This window comes from Opisthorchis viverrini, assembly GCF_000715545.1.
Source record: "Opisthorchis viverrini unplaced genomic scaffold opera_v5_32, whole genome shotgun sequence".
Lineage (NCBI taxonomy): Eukaryota > Metazoa > Platyhelminthes > Trematoda > Opisthorchiida > Opisthorchiidae > Opisthorchis > Opisthorchis viverrini.
Window position 1 is genome coordinate 1,515,174 of NW_008751687.1, and position 22,630 is coordinate 1,537,803.

Below are 22,630 nucleotides of genomic sequence, written 5' to 3' on the forward strand. Positions count from 1 at the left end.
AAGTCGCGGAACTCAGCGGAGGTGAACTGCGAACCATTGTCTGAGACTATGAACTCCGGTAATCCATGCTGACTGAAAATGTTGGATAACACTCGCAGCGTACTAGATGTTGTTGGAGATGACACCGGAATGATTTATGGCCACTTGGAAAAAGCGTCAATCAAAACCAAATAAAAAGCGCCACGTATCGGTCCTGCGTAATCAGTGTGGGTCCGAGACCAGGGCTTCTCAGGTCGAGGCCAGGGAACCGGTGGTTGATGTGTCGGATTCTTTGCAGCTTGTTGGCATCGGGAGCAGCGTTTTGCAAAATCAGTGATGTGCTGGTCCATGTGTGGCCAGTATGTGTAACTGCGAGCTATTGATTTCATACGGTTGATTCCTGGATGTCCAGAATGGAACTGACGAAGAACTCGATGGCGTAAAGATTGAGGAATCGCCACGCGATCTCCAAACATTAAGCAATCTTTTACGATCGCTAATGCATCTCGGCGATGAAAGAGCTGTCGAAGACAGTCATCTTTGAGGTTCGAAGGCCACCGAGAATTCATGAATTGGATCACTTTTTGAGGCGTTCGGTCAGCTGTGGTAGCTCTTTGGACCTCTGTTACTGTCACGGGCAAGGCACGAACGGACTGGACCAACTGGGGGTCGGCTGGGTCCTCAAATGCAACATCTGCAATGACCCTGTCTTCTTCAGGTGTTGGATGGTTGTTGATCAGCCGAGATAATGCATCGGCCTGACCGAAGTCGGTGGTGCGCCGATATTGAATATCGAAGTCATACCCCAGCATAATCAGAGCCCATCTTTGCAGGTGGTTGGCAGAGTGCGCTGGAACACCTTTCTTTGACCCAAAGATGGAGAGCAGTGGTTGTGATCGGTGAGTAGAGTTAAACGGCGACCATACAGCATTTTGTGGAAACGCCGAACCGCAAACACCAGTGCCAACGCTTCTTTCTCTATTTGGCCGTATCGCTGTTCTGCTAGAGTTAGCGATTTCGACGCATGCATAATGGCTTTCTCTGATCCATCTGGGAAGACGTGTAGGATGACGGCAGCGACTCCACAGTTGGAGACGTCAGCTGCCACAATAATCGGTAGTTTCGGGTCGTAGTGGGTCAGCAGCATATCAGAGCTGAGCATGGTTTTCAGCTTGCAGAAAGCTTCCTCACATTCTTCTGACCAACACCAGGGGACGTCCTTTCCATGCAACCGATTAAGTGGAGGCCGGATGTCGTGCAACGAAGGCAGGAATGCCGAATAATAACTGCTCAGCCCCAGAAAAGAGCGTAAGGATGGAACATTTTTAGGGGGCGGCATCCTGCTGTATAGCTCGGATATTCTCCGGGTCGGGATGGCGACCAGAGGCGTCGAAGATGAACCCAAGATATTTCACAGTTGTCAAGAAGAATTGACACTTCTCGGGACGGAGGCGGAGGCCATTGTCCTGAATGCGCAGTAAGACGACATTGATTCGCTCACGAAGCTCTTCGGGTGAAACAGCAACGATCAGCACGTCGTTCAGGTATGCGATCACACCTGGAATGCCAGAAAGGATGGTGTCCATCAATTGCTGGAAAATTGTTGGGGCGGTTTTGACGTCAAACGGAAGACGGTTGTATTGATACAGCCCGGTGTGTGTGTTGATTGTCAGTAGTGGGCGTGATTCTGGTGCGACCTCAACCTGAAGGTGTCAGCGTTCCTATACCGTTTTTAAAGTGACTTACTGAGTTACAGTCCTGGTCATTCATTCTTCTACTTTTACTTCTCATTCGATAACATACGTCTTCCATCGATGTGTTTTTCTGTGGTAAGTTTGTCCACCATGTTGGCGCGTATTTGTGGGTTTAACTTTCCCTCAGCTTTTTTGTTTTTTCCACCGTTTTTTGCGGACTTGTAGGCTTTGCACCCATAAAGTATAGGGTTATGCTTCTGGGTATGCAGCCACTGAACACGTTACTTACAATCCATTGGGAGGCACTCGGAACTAAGGACCGTTTTACATATCTTGTAAGTTGTATTTGTTCCAACTGTCGTGTGAAAGATGAAGCGGATTCACAGATCTATAAAGCTCGCGTCGCGTTTACCAATTTGGGACACATTTAGCGGCAAAGTGGTACATTCCCAAATTTCAAGGGATTTGTGTATTAGTCTACAGTGCAGACTGATGTACGGCTGTGAGGTCTGACCTTTTCGAACAACATGACTTAAACATCTCCAGATATTTGAAGGCTGTTGTCTCAGAGCGAAATTTCGTGTGGACTGGTGTCGGTGATTCCGTAATGGGGCAATGGGAAAGTGAATGTTCGGTTGCACAACAGGAACTTCAGTCGTAGAGTGTGTCTAGCGTGAGAAACTGCGATGATTAGGCCATGCATAGCTCATACCGAATAATCGTTACTCAAAGCGAGTACTGTTTTATGTGTCCAATTAAGAGTGGCTCAATCAGAGAAGTGGTCAACCTTTGAAGTGACAGATATGAAAGAGATTATGAAAAGTCAGTACTTTTGACGTATCTCGCCTTCCAGAATGGGGTGCGCTTGACCCTCACTTTCATCCAGCAAGATATGGCTGCTAATCGATATCAGTAGGCTCCTGTTGCCCATTTTCTATCCTAGGTGTCTGTGTGAGTGTCCGAAGGACCCTCACTTTCATCCAGCAAGATATGGCTGCTAATCGATATCAGTAGTACTCCTGTTGCCATTTTCTATCCTAGGTGTCTGTGTGAGTGTCCGAAGGCGTAGGCGTGGTAGTCCCTTATCCATCCAGTTTTATTCTTTTCTTCACAATAATTCATTCAAATAAGTTATGCTTGTATGACTGTTGTGCTATCGGTACTGCTGCTGATGACGATGATGTGAAAATTGGCAGCTCATAGAGACAGCTTGTGTATCACCAACTAGACTGGCTAAGTTGGAGTTATCAGCTATAGGAAATGATGCCATTTACATATAGAGTACGAAGGTTCCCATTTCCTCGTCGTCTCCATAGAACTAGGTTAGGTGTTTGAAACGAATTATCCTATAGAAGGCTCGCTAACTGAAAGTGTTATTTTCATCACAGACACATAACAAGCATGTGCTTTTGCTCCACTCCCTAGTCGGACTGCATTCGTGAGGCTTTCAGTGAATTAGACATGTCCAGTGAGATACTCGAGTTGGGTTTGCTTCCCGCTCCAGCCGCGCAGCCTCGACTACGTTTAACAACTTATGGGTCATCGGGGACCACTCATTTTGACCTTCCTCGCTCATCCGATCAAGTCGAAGTGTTCGAAGTGCGACCCGGTCATCCTCGTTTGGCTCGTTATCGGCTGTCTCTTTTGCGTCCCGCAATCAATCGGGCCCTGACACTGGCCACACGGATCTCCATACGCATCAACGAACGCGGTTTTCTGTCAATGCAACACATGATCAATTTGTTGGATGGCCAAGTCGCGTTTGTGGAGTTTTTCGTGAGTTTATTTGCAGTCAGAAAATTTCCTTGAGCATTCTTATTGTGCCTACTATAACACACTGATGTATCTCGGGAATCCGGGGCATATTACGTTGCATAAGTTACGGCCTTATAGTCTACAGCGAACGAATCGACTATGCATCCATTATCGCGGTTGGAAGATATCAAGGGTCAATCTAGCAGTATATGAATAATAGAGCTCTCGCTTTTCGACTTCTATCGGTATGTCATCTGTAAGCTGCACTTCCTCAGTCGATACAGGGAGAGTCTTACTGGACATACTAAGCAGGGAGAATTTCATTTTTGAAACGACTGGTTGATCCGATATTCTAAATATCAGTAAGCAATCGTTGATGTTCTGTAGCCGTAACGTGTGCGGAAGCCTTGGCAGGTCACAATCCGCCTATGTCAATCCGAACAGTGTCGACTGGTAGCATGTCGTTATTTGATGTCGACTTTAATCACGAATTTGATTGTTCCTGCTTGATCCGTCAAACAACCCTTTGACCATTGACCTAACAGTAGTATGTGCTCGTGGGTCCTTTTTTTGTTCTGAGTTTGTAAGGACGATTGTTTAAAAGTACACATGGCTTCCAGTAAAGCGGTCACACAAAGTACACAGCTAGACTGTGTCGCAAATCCCTACAAGGTAGGTCAACCCACACCCACGTGCTTACCGATGGGTGACGTTTTTTGTGTTTTTCACCAATAATGTCTTTTATGGTTGCCCTTTGATTTAGGTTGTGTACCATGAACCACAGTTAGGGTTCGCCGAGAACCTATCGGGCCACACCTATTGTGTACTGCAAACGGTAGTGCAACGTCTATGTCTGTCCTTTGTTTCCTTCACCGCTCATTGCGGTGTATCAAAAGGCACGGTAGCTTGATATAACCCTTTATGGAGACAAAGAAGGATTATTACAGCTGTATTTATAGGGTCATCACAGAATGCTCCACAAAGTCGCGCTAGAATCTTCTTGAAGGGATGAGAAGCGCCGAGCCATACTGCTTGTGCCTGACTGGTTGACATTCTGACTGATCAGGGCATGTCTTCGTTAAGTCCATAGCCTACACGTGACACATCTGTCCAGTCGACATGATGTCCGGTTATTAAGAACTGCTGGCCTCCGCATGATGGTTTAGGCTCCTGACGAATGCCGCGTTCTGGTGAACAGATGGTCTATTCTTCATCTGCATCTCTGCCAAGGAAGGCTCTGGGCCCAATTGCATTTCAATGCGTAGATCCGGAAGACCCAAACCATAGACCCAACTGGCCCTGTTGGTGCTCATTTTCACTTGTCTCTATTTTCCTAGTGTTCCCCGATCCCTTGATCAACATCCCAAACAATATTAACTAGTCTAAAGAATTCTGCCTCATGGTTTGACATGTGCTTCACACCTGATGCTACAAGACTGGGTGGGCTCGAATTCTGACGCTTGCACGTGAGCCGATTTAGATAGTAGACAAATTTGTTTACTTGGGTAGCTGTATCAGTCCCGGTGGTCCCAAGAAAGATTATATTTCCATATGGAAGGCCAGGCATTCTTCATGAACATGCATCACCGGTGGCGTAGAAGTGACATTAGCTTATCCGTCAGTGGTCAAGTTTACAATGTTGCAGTGCGCCCTATATTATTATACGGGTCGGAAACTTGGTCGCTACGAGCTGAGGAAGTCAAAAGATTTTCGGTGATTGACTATCGATGTCTTCGGAGCACTGCCCGAGTCTGGTGGGGACACCGGATCAGTAATGCTCAAATACGTTGGATGGAATCAGGAAGAAAAAGTGCTCACGATGGATGCACTGATCACACTCCATAGGTTACACCGGCTTCGTCACGTGCTTCGTATGCCAATTAACCGACTTCTTCGAATATCCATTTTCGCACAATCACACAAAAATGGAACTGAGGCAGGGGACTTGGCAGTGAAATGTGAAATTCATTACAAGCTAACCCAACTGCGCTGGTCGTTGCCATCTCCAAGGATGGGGATCCGGAGACGGGACACACCAATGGTTAGAGACATTGTCAGACATGACGTAGTGGTGCCCTCAATGGCGCTCGTGCATCCAAGCTATTGCCTTCAATACATAGCTCCCTTCCCAGTCTACCCACTTCAAGTCCCAGACAACCCTGTATTTACGCACCAATTATGTCAGCTCCTGCCTCCGATGCGCAGCTACCTACTCCACCTCTTCAAACCATCGATAAGAGATGCCTTTTTGATGCCACAAGTGACGCAACTTAGCAAACGTGATTCGAGCTTTTGAGGTCCTTGCACTCAATTCAATTTGAATTCATCAGCTTTAAGCCATGTGCCATAGGCACGTTGGTTCCAGCTGCACAGTTTCGAATCACTGGAAAACGGGAAAGTGGAACATACAACCAAGCCTTGGTGGCGAAGGCATGTTCAGCTTGTTCAGAAATTGGGCAGCTTCGCACTGAAGGCGATAGCTTTTATGCACAGGTGCCACTGACTGCGCGATTGGGCCATTTCGCCAATGTCATTAACCACTGGTGGTTTGACCCCGGGGGTCCCCATCCAAGGAGGCAGAAGCTGCCCACCCGACTAAGTTTACCGGTAAATGTTTTCGTACTTCGTTGCCAGGTCGTACACTGTCCACCTCTCGGTCGCTTCCACTCAGCATAGGGCTGGGCGAAAAGAAATCTGTGAGGCAGACGGTCTTCCGTTTTGCGGAGTACATGTCCTAACCACCGCAACCTATGAAGCGTGAGTAGTTCATCTGTCGTGAGAGTGTTCCTTCTTCCTAAGACAATCTGGCGTGCCTCAGCATTACTAATTCGATGTTCCAACCAGACTTGACCAATGCTGCGGAGATACGGATAATCAAACACTGACATCTTCCGTATGCCTTCTGCGCGTAGGGGCCACGTCTCTGATCCATAAAGCAAAATGGATCGCACCACCACAGCGCAAACTCTTCCCTTAACAGACAAGCTCACGTCACGTCTGCGGCATAGTTATCGGAGGTTGGCAAAAGCTGTTCTGGCCCTTCCGATCTGAGAAGAAATCACATCTCCAGCCAGTCCACGTAACTCATACAGCTGCCCAGGTAAACAAATTTGTATACCACGTCGATTGCGCATGCCAAACTGTGCGGCAGACTTATTTGTGTTATTTAAAATGGTTTGTATTTGGGAAGGATCTGAACCAGGGAGAGCAATATCGTCTGCATACTCAATGTCTGTAAGGGAACTTCCCGGGAACATTTCCACTCCTGAGGTTTCAGAAGCAGGCAACGAAATTTCAAGCAGCATATGAATAACAAAGTTGAAGAGGAAAGGGTAAAGGGGACAGCTTTGCCTTACACCACTGGAATTGGTGAACTCAGGCGAGAGCTTCTCGTAAACTTGGGATTCTTGCACTGACTTCATCAGACACACCCGTGAGAGCTCATACAACTACCGAGGTATGTAAAGTTTTCCACGGTCTCCAGTGGTTCTCCTTGAATTGTAAGGGACATCTGAGACTGTACGCTCTGAAGCATGACTTTGCAATTTGAAGGTGCGAGGCGCGTGCCAAAAGATGGTATGATAGTGGCCAGTCTATTTAACAAAACTTGTGCTTCGCTTTGGTCCTCAAAGATGAGGGCGATATCATCTGCGTACTGCAAATCGACAAGGTTCTCACCAGCAACAATTTGGACAACGGAGTTTTAAAGACCGCTCAGTGTTCGCCTGATTATTTCATTAATGACGAAGTTGAACAAGAATGGAGAGAGTGGACATCCTTGTCTAATACGACGTTTCGTAGGGAAGCTTTTGGAGGCTCACCATACACTCTCACCTGCCTAGAAGTAGGTGAATATAGGGATCGGGCTGTGTTTACAAACTTCTGGGACGTACACCTGTTGAGCAAGTGTAGTTAACAGCACTGATCGATCAACGGAATCAAACGCACCCTTGAAGTCATGGAATACCAGGATTGTGGGTCGTCTGTACGTGTGGCGTTGCTCTAACACCTGACGGAGTGTGCAGATGTGGTCAGCGAAGCTTATTCCCGGTCGAAATCCTGCTTGATTCTCACAAGTCAAAGGTCAGGATTCTGGATTGGAGGTAGCAGGTGGCCAGCTGAATTGCTGTTCAAAATACTATGCTCAGCGGTCCAAACGTTCTGCTTTGTTGCATATCAGCGAGCCATTTTGGTCCCTAGTTATTTCGCTGACGAGAGGTTATTGAGGACTGGTTGAGCGATTCCAGTGGAACAGCTTGTGGATGTTTCCAGCATTCTTTGCATCTTCCATTCCTTCAGCCTTTCTGGTCCACCAAACCTCTCGGTCTGCGCAGACACTCACTTTCAACTGGCATCAACTGATGCTGGAGTTGTGGTGGCGGCCAAGGGGAATCGGTTGGCGGGTAGCCAGCAAAGACACAGTCTTATCAGTAATCCAATGCTTGAATGAAGCTGACTGAGTTGTGCCGCAAACAGACATTCCGGCTTTGAGTAACGCGTTGGATATCTTTTCCCAGTGGCCGTTTATATCCGACACCGTACCGTCCGACAGGTGTTCTAGGAGCTTATTCTGATAGTTTCGTTTGACTTCTAGGTCTCACTGGCTAGGCGCGAATTGCGTACACCTGAAAAGCGCAATGAAAACCAGCAGCGTACAACTGCATGGTCGGAGTCCTCACAAGCGTTCCCGAAGGAGTGACAGGCGGTGATCGACCTTCGCCACCGATAACTGACGATGATGTAATATATTTGGATTCGGCGGTGGTTTGATGGTGGGCACCACGTTGTCAAGTGATCTCCGTTGTTCCGGAAATTCGCACTTCAAAGGAACAGTCTGTGATCGGCATATATCTGAAGTAACCGGTCTCCGTTGTGTGTGCGTCTCGTGTCCAAATCAAGGCGACCACCCAATCGGACCTCAGCAGCGATTAGTCTACCTACCTGGACGTCCATATCACCAGCAACCACAACGATATCTTAGCTTTTAGCCTGCTGTAGAAGGGCACCTAAAGCGTCATAGAAACTGCCCGTGGCAGATTCAGAGCTACAGTCATTTGGGGCGCAAGCAAACTCAGAGCTACAGTCATTTGGGGCGTAAGCAAACATAGTAAACAAAGTGCGATGAACCTCATTTCCTCTAGATTCTCACAAATGTTGCCAAACGAACTACACAGAGGGTATTCAATCAAGCAGAGACGCTTCCGCTCGTTCGCTCAATACAATGCCCACCTTAGCATATCCAGCTGCAGTGGCCTCTTCATCACCAGAGGTGCACAGCCGGAACTTGGAAGAGAGTGAGGGGCAGTCATTTAAATCACAGTACTTGCTCAAAAGCATAACCGCAGCGGCTGAAAATGCAAGTACATTACCATTTTTACCGAACACGTCGCCACACATGTTCCAACCCCCAACTGGAGGGCCAGAAGACTGTATTCGTCAGAATCTACCCATGAAACTCTGTGAGTGTCGCGCAGACTCCCCAGTATAGCTCGATAGGTCGCCGAGGTACACAAACCGCCACATCACGGCTATCCTTGAATGTTCTTTCTAGGGTCAGCTAAGGCTTATAACGATTTGTCTACTTTCCAACAGTCAGTAGTACAATTCTCTCGCAACTTTGAAGGTAGACCTCAGCAGTTGCACTGTATCCACCACACAACGAACTCGTTATGAAAAGCGTTTGGAGTCTTGCATGCTCGTGTTCGGCTAACATTATCGTCGCAATCTGGGTTCAGCTTACTCCCACAAAGTGGCAGTACTCAGACACTTATGTTCAAATTAACACCTCTCAACATTCTCACTGAATTGTCTCGGTCAGCATTAAGTCACTGCTCGCACATTTCAAAGTATTCCATCAGCAACACGAATGTCTCTTCTACAGTTTGTTAAATTTTAAAGCCAGTCAATTTATGCTGATTCTCCACCAGTCGAATAAGTCGCATGGAATGTGTTTGACGCGTGACTGCTCAATCTGAGTACTGTGCAATTTTGAGTACAGCTGAATAAGCATGTAAATGTTGTTTTTCAGTAAATAAGTTTACCGTACTGTAACTACGCCTGTTTTCTTCCTCCGAAATAGTCCGGTCTTCAACTGAAACTTTTTACAATGCTCCCATGAGATTGGGCTTGTGGTCGGCAGCTTTTCAGAGGCCATCCTTTCAAAACCTACAGGAACCATCGTAGATATCATACCCTAGAAACAGAACTCTTGTGGTAGTAATCCTTGAATTCCAACAATAGCTATGTATTTGATCACTTGCGTTAGAGGAAAGTTCGCTCACGAAGTGAGTGGGAGTATCAAACCATTTGTACAGCGGATAATTGCCACATCTGAGGCGATCGAGTTTTGGGACCGATCGAATTCTCTCTCACCGAAGGGTTCTAAACTTTATTGGGGGCTCGAAGGAGACCGAAACGAATGCATAATCCTCTGGTACATATGAAAGAGGACAACCATGGCTTGGGCCTTGGGTCACTAGGGGTGCAGGAACACCTTCTTTTGTAAAGGGTTTGGAAAACATTGCTTCCACAGATTTCATAAAGAGCAACCTGCTGGGCAGACTTTGTATGGTAGCTCTCTGCCAGGTTAACTGGCAAGCTAACTGTAAAATCCAAGTAATCTGAGGGAAAGTTGATGTTGAGTAGTGGTTCGGACCTGTTAACGGTCCGAACGGTCTTGCTATATCCAAGTGTGAGCTCTTGGCGCAGTCTTTCAAGGTATCATTATGAATTTCGCACTAAAGGAATCATTCGCCAAACGGATATCCTCTTTAATTGTTTGTGCTTAGCACAGACTCAGTGTAGAGGCTTGTTTCGAAGTAGTCGGAACTTCATATTTCTATCACCAGAGAAGAAGCAGGGTTAGTTTCTTGTCAAACCTTAAGCCGTCCGCTAAACAGTCATTACCTGACCCTCTTGGAACCTGTCCCCATTAATGGTTTAGTTCCTGAGACTGCTAAAAGTCCCGAGATGTGAATTGGGGGTGCTCGCAGTCATTCCTATGATGGATCTCCACTCCCGCATGGCTTGACCCAAAACAGCAGCTAAATTGTGTACTTTTTCATCCCTTATTACCCTTAGCGGATACAGAAGTAGATAGTTTGTATTTTGACGACGACGACGAGGATGACTTTGATTACCATAGTATTGTACCTTAGTTTGAAACGTTGTATACACACCTTGAGTGAGTCTTCATGTTGCCGTTGGCCCCGTCTATTTAGGAGTACCTGTGTGCACCTGAGTGTGTGAGCTACTGTAAATCAATATGACCAAGCGTTAGTTCCTCTCATAAAATGTGACAAACCCAGAAATGATGTTCACGCAAGTGAAAATCCATTGATTCGCGCGCTAGTTCTGACCAATTTATGTGCCTCTTCCCTCCGGGTGGTGTTTTGGGAGTTTTGAGTCTTTCCATGGACTGGTCTTCTCTCTTACACTAATGATGATATTTTGGGCCGTTCGGATTCTCCTTTTAAGGGGCAGGTATTTCGACACTAAAATACTAGCCTGAACGATACACTGTGCTGCAACGAAAAATTTAAGGCTGCTTCTCACAGTTGGAAGGAAAATAGGGTTTCTGACTAACTTCACTCCAACTGTTTCTTGTGAGTCGTTTGTATTCATGGGATGCGTATGCCCCTCGGGTATACGTCCGCTGCCGCCGATAATTATCTGCACGCTTGCGGAATAAAACCCATCCGGAATAGGAGGACCTGCCGATACTTGATGAGTTCCTTGTGGACCGATGCACGGCCCTAGTTATTGACTATCAATATGCTCGACTGACTCTGGGCAAAAGCCCTTCATTTTTTGTAATGGAGCTTTTGTTTGATCCATCCTCCTTGACTTCTCCATTCGAGGTCCACCCATATTTCCACTGCGGCTGCTAACGTCGGTACTTTCATCACACGGATGAATCAGATCAAATCACTGGTGATTTGCTTGTGTTTTGTTTTTCAAAAAAGTAGCTACTGCGTGTTGGGTATGTTACTTTATTTTTTCAAGTGAATCGCGTTTATTTGAACGTACCATCTAATACCAACCTCATCCAGCTTTTCCTGTCTTATTGGCGTGCGCTGAATTTTTCATTCCAATTCTATAATCTAAACTAATTACAGTGCGTTCCCGATGAAGACGATACAGATAATCCCCCTGATGATGAATCACCCCAAACCACGAATCACGTGAACATGCAGCCTCCAAACGGTAGCTCTTCCCGAATGTTGCATAATCACTATTCAGCAGACGGTCGACAGCAAGAGCAGAGCGTTTGGGATCCAGATTGGAGCGACTGATTAATGCGCGGCCTCTCCGCAGACCTTTCCGGTGTCCCTCTCAGATTCAAGCATTTTGTACAGCGATTCGGACCATGTTTCCCAGATTCCCACTACTTTTTGATGATTGCCTTCACTTCTCACTAACTCTTTTGTGTGGTACTGAGTTTTTTCCCTCAGCGTTCTAATCATTCATACAAACCATCCTCATCATTGTGACCACGTTTGTTTTGAATAATCCTGGTCGGTGTTTGGGAACTCGACATCCGAATTTGCGGTTTGATTCTAGTGATTGATTTATTTGCTTGTGGGAAGTCATTGTGGTCTGTGTGAGGTTGAAGCTAAGGCTGCGGTTCAGTACTAAGAGCTTGCAAATGTTAAACACGTGTGCTTATCATTCAGGACACGGGCATTTAGATCACATCTTCTTGGTTGAAGCAAACGATGGTCATGGTGTCCAGATGTACAGGAAGTCTGTCAGTCATTGAAGTGTTTTGGGACAGGTTTTTTGGTCACTGGATCCTTTCCTGATTCGTTGACAACGGGAATAAGGTTCACCAGCTTTGCTTCCTCCTTCTAGCGCCTGTCCAAACAAGCTGAGTCCCATGGGGTCAGAACACCCCATACTCAGCAGCGCTGAGGCTATGACTTAGCCAACGTATTCCACACCTCTGCTGCACTCTAAACCTTGTTCAGCTTATGTGTTTCCTCACTAACTGGACACTTCAGGGCAGAATTGGGGTGACTGCTGTTGTCAGGTACATGGGGACCGGTTTTTCTACCTGAATCACGTCTTGACGTGCCATTCTTGTTTATTAGAAATTTTTTCAAGGCATAGTTAACAACATGCTACCACCTGGTTGTCGTTTCCATACATACGGGGTTGGAATCCTTGTGATGTATTGTCCTCGTTCCACGCTCCATCTCTCAATGATCCTAGAGTCATGGGCACACTCTTACATTACACTTTCCGCGCTGCTTCCGTAGGGTTGATCCTATCGTTTCCTTTGTGAAAATTCTCTTGGTGCAAAGTTGGAAATGTTGCAGCCCGATAGAGTCTTGTAATCGTCAACATACCCTGTTTTGTATTATGTTACTAGGTTTACCTGCTTCAGACATTTAATCTAACTTTCCGTGAAGTAACCTAACGGCGCAATTCCTTGAGGACCGAATAGTTGCACAGTGCAATGAAAGCAATGAAAATTGAGGTCTGTTGGAGTTTCTGTCCACACAGAAGTCATTCAGATGGCTTTAATCCCGCTACTTTGCTAGACACTATTGTCCACCTACGGTGGTGTGGGCAATCGTAGGTTACAGAGGCTGCTTGTGAAGACCGTTCCGTATTATTGATTTTGCTGGCTTCGATAGGTCTTCATATGCCTTTATAGACAACACAAGGAATCATTTGGTAACCTGATCTTCCATCACAACACCTGAAACGAAACAGAGTCGAATGGGCGAAATTTTTCGGCTACTGAACTTTGCTTATTCCATTGCGCAATGGTTTAATGACACACCTGTTTGTGATCCTGACGATTGGAACAGAAAAGACTTTCGAAAGAGTTGTAACTAGGCTATCGCAGTTCCTCTGCAACAGTAAGGGTGTTTGGTACTCTGTCTTGGCTGGCGATCGTCTCCAACTGACTCGCCGTCTCCACACGTCTAAGTGGGTGGCATCCATCTCGAATCGCGATTGGGTGCCTCCGGGATGCTTGTGCGGATTTGATTGTGTTGTTACCTGCAATTTCTCAACGCAGATCCGGATCTTATCAGGAGTAAAACATAGCTGATTGTTGTCAACCTTCATCTGGCCTGAAAATGGTGACAAACCAATGACACCAACTGCCTGCTTATCCAGGATAGTGCCTCATATTTCTCGGGGGCATCTAGTAGCCGGTGTTCGGATGACATAGTACTGCTCCTCCTACTTGAAGCCGTTTGTGGTTAGGCCCGAAACAAACCTAGAATCCAACAGGAGTTCTAGGGTACGCGGCACTTAATTGATACACATAAGCAATACGCATTAAGATTTTCAAGACTACTCCGAGTTGTACTGAGCTGACGAGCACCGAGAGCCCTTGATGTGCACAAACACATTTCAGTGGCCATCCTTCACCGAAAATCTCGGATGTGCTCCGCAGAGTTCTCTAATTTTTTCCAGGGCCAGTTTTGATTCCAGCTAGTCGTCCTCCAAATTTTTGATAGTGTCTTCAAATTTCCACCGAGTACTTATTTCATTTCTGACAACAGGGCACAACTATTTAATAGATTTCGGCCAACTTCATGCCCGGAGGTAATAACTTCGAGCTTTTTTCATTTCAAAGTCACAAGATTTAAAGTGAGGCCTGATTTCCTGTCACAGGAATTTCATCGGGCTAAACCAGGTCCATTTTTATTGTTCCTCCCTTCCTTTGGTGGTACACACTTCTGGTCTCGTCTGAAAATGACCTATCAGGAAAGTGTTCTTTGCCCGTGTCACGGCCTGGACAAATGCCATAAGGTGCATTCAGCTCCAGACTGATGTCCCTGGGCTTGGGTTAGGTGAGTACAACTAAAAAAGTAAAACCAGAAAACTATAACAATCGTGAAGCATACAACGAGTTACAGTAACGTAACGATAATTTCTTCCATTTCGTCACAAACATCTGGCAGTTGCTTTTGGCAGAAAGCAAGTCTGGTAGACAAATCTGCCACACCAGATGGCCTTTTCCATTAAAAAAAAAATCGCGCACAGTGCAAACCATTGACCGATGCCAACCGGCTTGTTGCTAGAAACATGCCTTTTTCCTCACTGCTTTTTAGATTTGTTTAAGATTTTTGATTAGTCCAAGGCCCTATGGGTCGATTTGACCCGTTCTGTAGACCAGATTGGGCACTGAAAATGCTTTGACGGGATGCGCCAGAGCCGTCGTCACTTACTCTCATCGGAATGTTGCCTCTGGGCTGGTGCTACCCAAAACTGTTTGGGCCAGCGTTCCCTGAAGTAACAGTTAAATATAGTCACATCATTTGAGAAGTTATTGAGGAGGGTGCTTGTGGCTCAGGTAGTGTAGATGGTCATCGCTCAACTGGGCAATTTAATTGTAAACGTATGGTCAATCGAAGTTACACCATCAGTGCGTTATTGAGGAGCGAAGCTCAGCGCAGCTGTACGTCACTTGCGTGCGAGTAGAGGAAACCAGGGAGACTAAAAACCACGGTATGATTTACAATTACGTCGGTCAAACTGCATTGTTTCAGTGCGGCTGAACGGCGTGCAAGTGACGAATCTGAAGTAGAAATATTTGCTAGGTGGCTGTGTTAGGTAGAACAAAACAAAAGAACACTCACTGGGCCAAGGGATAGTACAAACGGAGTGAATCGGAAGATAGACCATTTAGCTGCTGGATCGATATGTAGCTGATTTTTACTCAACTGCAGCGAATGTACGTCCTTGATCAGTGGAAAGCCAGTACCTGTATTGGACATAATGGAAGCACTGAGCACGCGTGCTCAAACTCATTGAAACGGCTAGGATCGCCTGATTTGCGTGGTTAGTGGTGACACTGTAGTTTAAATGCGCACTCTGCTTCCTCCTCGTTAGAGCAGTTCCGCTACCTCAATGTAATGATAACCTAGCGGTATGAGGACATCAGCTTCCACGGTGATGTTCAAAACAGTTGGACAGGTTGTGTAGTTAGTTACGTCTGCCTGGTTCTTAGACGAATAATTTTGAAAACCCTACAACAGCCCATGATTGGTTTTACCCTTCTTGGGACTTACCAGGTGGGCACAGTCCCCAAGGATCCGTCAGGTGTATGTTCCACTTGAACATAAGTTGGACGGAGTTTAGCGAATTCTCTGATTCGCTCACAAATTTGGTTTTGACAGGTGACTCAACTCATCCAGCTTCATCTGTCACTTCCCAACTGAATCCGTTGCACCAGGCTGCCTCTTGATTAGTCCCAAGAAGGACGAGATGAGTCTTGTGGCGTCGGAGAGTGTTCGGCAACCCTGTGAGTAGTTTATTGCCTCTGGCCAAGAACGTATTACGATATCTCGAATATTGTACCAGCTGGAACGTGAGACAGACTGGTGCAGTACATTTAGTAAAAGAATACTACCGTAAACGAGAGATCGAGCTGGAACCAGTCCAGTTTGCTGCTGAAGCAAAATTTGTAAGCAACTGTGGCGTGAAATAACCCAATGGCTCAATTAATCAAGCGGAACCAATTAAATTTGGAGTGAAATTTGACTGAAAATAGGCTACACAGGTTGGGGCCATCGACTCATCGATGACATATTAATTTGAGTGGCAAACATGCTTTTCAGGCTAGTCGAGCATTCCTAGACGGGTGGATCAGCACGGTGGGGCGAGATGGCCCAAGTGGTTAGAGCGCGAATTTACTGACCGGAAGGTCCGTGGTTCGAACCCGACCTCTGCCTCTCGACTTCCCCTGTTTAGGCTTGGGCAAACTGGCAGCCCTCGTGCTTTCTTCGGGTAGCATGGCAGCTAGGCACTGGAAGGTGTTACAGCCCTGAGGTTTTTTTATTAGCACGGTTATTGGTTGATGATTTCAATAGTCAGGATTTACAGTTTGCAATGACGTGCACGATGCCCATTTTGGATACAGGACAGATTTTCTGTCACAAATCCCCAGTTGCCGTTAGAAGTACCACTTCACAAAAAAGTCTCAAGGATGGACACATAAAATCGTTCATGTATTCAAAAAGAACTTCAAGTTGTATAATTTCACTGGTATTCAGGTCCATGTACCCTGTATCCTGAACACGCCATCTATTCTTTGAGTGTAACTGATCACAAACGTATAAAGCAACACCTCCACATGCTAGGCATATGCTCGAGTCCGACTTGTTTTTATCCTTCTGAAAAAAGTACTCCCGATCATCCTTACAGCCTACGCTTGCTTGTTTATCGTTTGTCTGATTCACTCTAGTTAACGCAGGACAGTTACAGCCGAACTGGCTAGGAAACTTAGAGTGGAGATCGCATCCTGTAAGCCTCTGTATGCCAAAAGCCGAGAAGTTCTCTACAGCTATTCAATCTCTGTTATAAGTCATCAGTAGTGCGCGTATCACGAATTTCTAGGACGATTGGAGTTCACATTTCTCGGCTAGTATTTTGGGGCTAAACCACGCGACCACAAGCGGCTGGTTAGCAGTGTGATTAACTTGCACTTAGCTAGGATACAGCATCACCCATCAATCAACCGGCAATCCACATCATGTGGTTAAGTTTGACCGGCTTCTGCAGTCTTCACTAAACGTCACGAAGCATTCGTAGTCGAGGAAGCCTTTTCTAAACTCACCTTCTACCATCTCGCCGACAAGTACGTTTATCCAGAGTTCTTTGTTTTCTAAACTCACCTTCTACCATCTCGCCGTTTATCCAGAGTTCTTTGGATACGTACTCTTACGTTATGGAACCAGTTGAATGAAATTAATGATACAATCTGTCCAATCGTTTCGACTGTCACCCTGGTGGTTGGTGTGCTTATGCGACGGCTGAGAAATAGTGGAACTGTTCTAGTAAAGCAGAGTACGCATCTAATCTGCGGTATCGCCACTAACCTTGCAAATCACGCTATCGGGGCAATCCCACTGGGTGTAAGTGCGCGTTCTGTGTTTCCACTATATCCCGTATGAGTAGCATCTTTCCACCGATATGGACGCACATTTGTTGCTGTTGTGAGTGCAGATCAACGAGGAATCGATCAAGCAGACAAATGTTCCTTTATTCATGTTTGTGTCATCACTTGACCCCACAGTCACGTGTCCCGGATTGCTGAGGAAACATCTGTCTGCTGACGGACGTTTGAGTACCACCCATCCATATTGAGTTATTTTAAAGTGATCGACATGAATGTAGCACCATGCCCTGATTATTGGTCCCAGTAGATTCCCTATTCTCAGGCGAGGAAAATATTAAACCCTCATCTTAGTGAGTCTGTTTGGCTTGGTTAGAACCAATAAGTGGAACATTTGTTACAATCATGATCCCCTTCCTTGCTCTCACTGATTGCCCCTTCCGTTAACTGGAGGTGAAATGTGATAGTAGATTAATGCGATGTATAATCACCACTTCTGGTTATCAAAATCAAATCAGTCTTACTCGATGACGATTAGAACTCGTAATCTTTATTTGATTTGGAAGTTGGTGACGTGACGCTTGTTTTCCCGCTGCCGCTAGAACATTGCCGATTGCATAAGCTTAGCAGAACCTGTAAAACCAGAACTTTAATCATGGAAACCCTACGGAAAACTCCAGTTTCAAGAGATGAACACTAAAAACGTGCAAAATTATCTGCTGTCTCACCGGCAACCCGGTCTTACGTTTCTCATGGTTTGCACACTGCTGCGTAAACATGACTGCAATTTATCGAACTCAAATGACCTACTGTAATTTACAGTCACAATTCGAATAAGATTCACGTACGTAATGCGGCTGAAATGATTTCCAAATAGCTTCCGTTAAAACTCGGTACGCACGGACAATGGGGAACGAGCGCTCCAGCTCTGTGCTAATCGAAGGCTGTTTTTATTCACTAGTAACTTCCGAAATAACCAAAGACGTCTGGTCAAATGGTGTCCTCCAACGGCATACTGGCCAAAAACTCAAATCGACCAAATTGCCATCAGTTACCGGTGGTGCGGATCAATAACTGACTGCCGGTCGTTTTGGAACACATTTGTGGATTCCGACCACGCAATCGTCCGGAGTCGCATCGCCCTACGTTTTCCACAGCCGCATAAGGTGTGGACAAATGGCTTAGCAACTGAGAGACTGGCAGATCCGGATGTTAGACGAACTTAACAGAATAGTCTTCTAGAGTCTCTTCCAAAGGCTCCAACATCAGATGCAAACTCATATCGGGACGAGATTGCCAACTCTTTGCATAGTGCTGGGAATTTTGCGTGTGGCACGGCACCACCAGGCTCATTCAAGTACTGGATATCAAACCAAACGGTGGCACTCCTTAAATCTCGGAGAAATATCTCAGCCCGCCCGGAACATAACTTGATGCGACAAATTATCAGAAGTCAAGTGAAGGTGAGTGTTGCAAACCGACCGTGAAGTGTGGTGGACACAGAAAGTCAAGGAAATGGAAGAGGCTCGGAAAGACGGGAATGCCCGAAGATTATTTCAGTCTAACCGTGACAAAGGTCCCCGGAAACCACCTGGGAGTGAAACCGCCAAGGATAGGAATGGAGTGACTGTCAATGAAGAAGAATGCCTCGACCGGTGGGCCGAATGTATCGAACGACTATCGTCATGGCCACCAGCTGGCACTTGTCTGAAAACCACAGGTGACGTAGAACCACACCTCGGCAAACTCTCGTTTAAGTTTTGTTCTTGCGTGAGCAATTATTTGAACATTGTCTCGATTGGATTTCTATCCTCCTCTGTCTTCGTGGATGGAGACTAGTGACATTCGGTCATGTCTTCTGCTGGCAAGCTATTACTCGTGTACTCTGTAGCAAGTTTTCTTCCAGTTTGGCCAGTAAAATGTCTGTCGCAGTCGTTACACTCAAGTTTGTAGACCACGTTTGTCTTCTTCACTGCATCCAACCCTCACTTTGGTTTCGAGAGAGTTCTCAACCTGTTTTCAGGCTTGAAGGTGACTGTAATTTCTACCGTAATTGCCGTAGAGTCATCTCCGCTACATTTTCTGATATACGGCAGCGTAATCTTCCTCTGCTCTGGGTTTGCTGACAAATCAGCACCCATATGTAAAATTCCTCGGACTGCAGTTATTTGAGAAAATGACAAGATCAATGGGGTCGATGTTCAAATACTTGATCACAAAAGAACAAAACGCGAGCGAGATTTTGCTGAAGCGTGGTACTCTACACGAAAATCGATTAATAAAAACATCGACATTGACCCAATCTATCAGTCGTTACGAGCAAAAGAACTACACAGTCACAGTACTCTGAACCACATTGGAAATCAAGAAACCTAAAGACAACCAAAGGACTAATGGGATCAAAAAGGGTTACTGGGTCAAGCAGTCAAGGAAACAAATTCAGACCACAAATCAAGAAGAAAACGGCCGAATCACAATAGAACAGTCACACAGAATTGTCAAAATGAATGTGCCATACGAACCAACCAGACACCAGTGATTGAGGCCAATTCAAATCCACAGGAGACCAATTAAACTACGCGACGGTCATCTTCAGAGCTGCCAGATACTGTTTAGAAGCTACATAAGCACAGGCAGAAGTGGAGGAATTCACCCATTCAAACCCGCACTGACGATGTCACCTTGATTGGTGATGAATCGCTTACAATCCAATTTCCAAGCCAGGGGGGTAGACCGGCAACCACTGGTTTCAAAAGCTCGTTTAACGAATTCACAACAGGTGGAACCTAGGCCGTTGGCAATACTTCGTCTTTGGAATTAATGTTCACGTGGGATTTAGTTGCAGAGAATAATGTACGTATATCAGAGGTTGCTTTAGCTATGGTGTAACGTGACAGACGAAGAGAACACACGAAACCAAAAGAGTAGAATTGATTTTGCCATATTGTGTCAATTGTGGTGTAACGGTGATACTACTGATCGGGAGGCACGCGAGTAGTATGTGTTGTTCGTAGAATTTCGCTTTGCGTCGATTGAAAAATGGAATTCTGTTGCGGAATTCACGGGGCCAATTTGTAACATTTGCTTTTATTTGACCGACGAATGATTGGAGGCAATGAATCTCCAGGAAGACTAGTTCGGGAGAAGTTCTGCGTCCAGGTTTCGTAACTAAGATGCAGATTAGAGTTTTGCTTCTTTGTTAAATGGTCTGTAACCGGTCGGTTGGCATTTCCGAATAAATAACTCCGCAGTGAAGGCCTTCTTCCTTTCATTGGTATCAAAAGTACATCCCACTGGTTCTCAAGGGACGCTTGTAACAGAATGGAGTGCGGCCTGTGTTTTCATAGGGCTGAGATTTATCATCCTTGGGTGGAGAATCTGAGACGTCTTCGGGTCTTTGACCACCGATGTCTGAAAACCATACCTAGTGTCGGCTGAAAGCAGCCAGTTTTGAGTGTGATAATAAAAACGACTGTTTGGCATCCAGGATAGAGTCTATGCGCGCCTCGCTGCGATTGGCTGGACGCACTGAACGATACGGTGGTGATGTTACCGGCGATCATTTTCGACACTTTTCATTCAGAGTGCTCAGTTGAGTGTTGTAGGTGTAGGCACCTCGGATGTTTATGATGTAACGGTGGGTACTACTGATGAGGCATGCGAGTAGTATGTTTTCTCGTAACCCAGCCTTCAAGTCTCTTGAAAAGTGAGATCTATTACGGAATTTGTGAAGTCGCTTTGCAGCGTTTGCATGCATTTGAGTAACAGTCAATGAATATCCAGGAAAGTTCAAGAAGACGGGTTCAGGGAGAAGATGGATATTCAGTTTTGTAAAAAAAAGATGCATATGAGAGTTTTGCTCCTCTGGCCAACAGTCTGTAACTGTTCAGTTATTGTTTCTCCAATAAACAACTCCACAGCGAAGGCCTTCTTCCTTTCAGTGGTAGACAGTCCCTGGTTTCCCTCCCATCTCTATTTCTTTCTTTTTTTCCATTGTAAAGCTTTATTCGAATAAGCTGACACGGTTGTACGGTAGTGAAGTGCCGGTGTTCTCCTCTGCTGTTGCTAACAACAAAGTGGCCATAATAAGCATGGGAATAAACGTTTTGGACCAGACAAAAGCTATACGCGATCAGATAGTGATTATACTCACCAGAGCATGAAACGGGTACCAGGTACCATATGGTTTAATCGTATCGATCTATCGTGAAAAAAGCCTTCGATTTTCGTCCAGTAATCTTCACTGGACTGTAAGGAATATGCCTGAATGTCAAAAAACATCCAATGCTATCCGACATAGCTGCCTTTTTTTGGGCTGCACACAAGGCAAAGTCGACTGTTTATCGGCTTTATGAAAAACACGTATGGTTTGGATTCTGCAGGCTGGTATGTGCTTCTGAACGTACTCATCACGTTGACCACATATGGCAGGCCGTAGTTTGGAATTCTTTGGTCAGTACGGAGATAATAACGAGAAGTTACTTCAAATACTGTTGCAGATCTAGCACAATATGTGCTAGGGAATACAGTTTATGAGCCTATACTTTTAAAAATAGACTGCTGAATTAAAGGATGTTAGCTGTCTGTAGACCGGAGACCTGCATTTCAGAGAAATAAAGCTAAGCTCACACCTTTATGACTATGGCCCACTGTTGCTTGGTCCGTATTAGTCTACACGAGGGTGGTACAAAAAGTAGCAGGGCAACTCATTCGATATCCTCGGAGAGATAGGACGGGTGCGATGAACTTATTTCATCTGTCAAAGAAATTCTATTTGTTTACGGTACAAGAAAACATGGCAAAGGCTATTGCAGATTTAACCAGTTCTGTGGAAAGTTTCAGTAACTACCAGGAGGTATCTGTCGAATTTTTTCAATACTCAGAACAAGGCCAAATGGCTGTTCAGTCATTCTCTGGGAAAGCCTATTCATTACAGATCGGTCGATGCCCGTAATTCCGTTCATCAGTTTTTTAGAGTACTTCCACTACTCATTATTTCTTCGGTTGACCTCCTCGCCATTCACGTATCAGCGACCTGAGTCGATTGAGTTGGTAAGATGTATAACCTGAAAACACACCTCAGACAATCCTATAGCTCTTTGTGCTATCGCGAAAAAACCAACTCAGCTGGCTGTCTACTTTTCTGAATCTACAATTTGCCTTGGAGGCTCAGTTAAACACCCCGGAACATTCGTATGACTTCTCTTATTCAGGTCGCCGGGCTTACAGGCAGGAAAACAACAAAAATTTTGTCCTTCGAGAAGGATTTTGGAAGCTCAGGTAGCATGGGTAGTTGTTGGTTTTTTAATCGAGCCAGGTTATTGAATGCAAACGTTTCGTC

The 22,630-nt window shown here is 45.6% G+C and overlaps 3 protein-coding genes across 3 annotated transcripts in view; 1 reads left to right on the forward strand and 2 right to left on the reverse strand.

Moving 5' to 3' along the window:
• Window positions 1-11,921, forward strand: part of T265_02531 (hypothetical protein) — a gene marked incomplete at both ends in the record, with an annotated part of 13,814 nt that extends 1,893 nt beyond the window's left edge. The window contains 2 exons of the mRNA XM_009166794.1: window positions 3,099-3,449; window positions 11,546-11,921. Coding sequence (XP_009165058.1) covers window positions 3,099-3,449; window positions 11,546-11,722 — 528 coding nt within the window. The remainder of the gene's footprint in view (window positions 1-3,098; window positions 3,450-11,545) is intronic.
• T265_02530 (hypothetical protein) lies at window positions 4,562-4,741 on the reverse strand (the record flags this gene model as incomplete). Its single annotated transcript, XM_009166793.1, has 1 exon — window positions 4,562-4,741. The coding sequence occupies one exon, from the start codon at window positions 4,739-4,741 to the stop codon at window positions 4,562-4,564; it is 180 nt and encodes a 59-aa protein (XP_009165057.1).
• Window positions 8,610-22,630, reverse strand: part of T265_02532 (hypothetical protein) — a gene marked incomplete at both ends in the record, with an annotated part of 44,723 nt that continues 30,702 nt past the window's right edge. Inside the window, 2 exons of the mRNA XM_009166795.1 lie at window positions 8,610-8,776; window positions 14,621-14,679. Coding sequence (XP_009165059.1) covers window positions 8,610-8,776; window positions 14,621-14,679 — 226 coding nt within the window. The remainder of the gene's footprint in view (window positions 8,777-14,620; window positions 14,680-22,630) is intronic.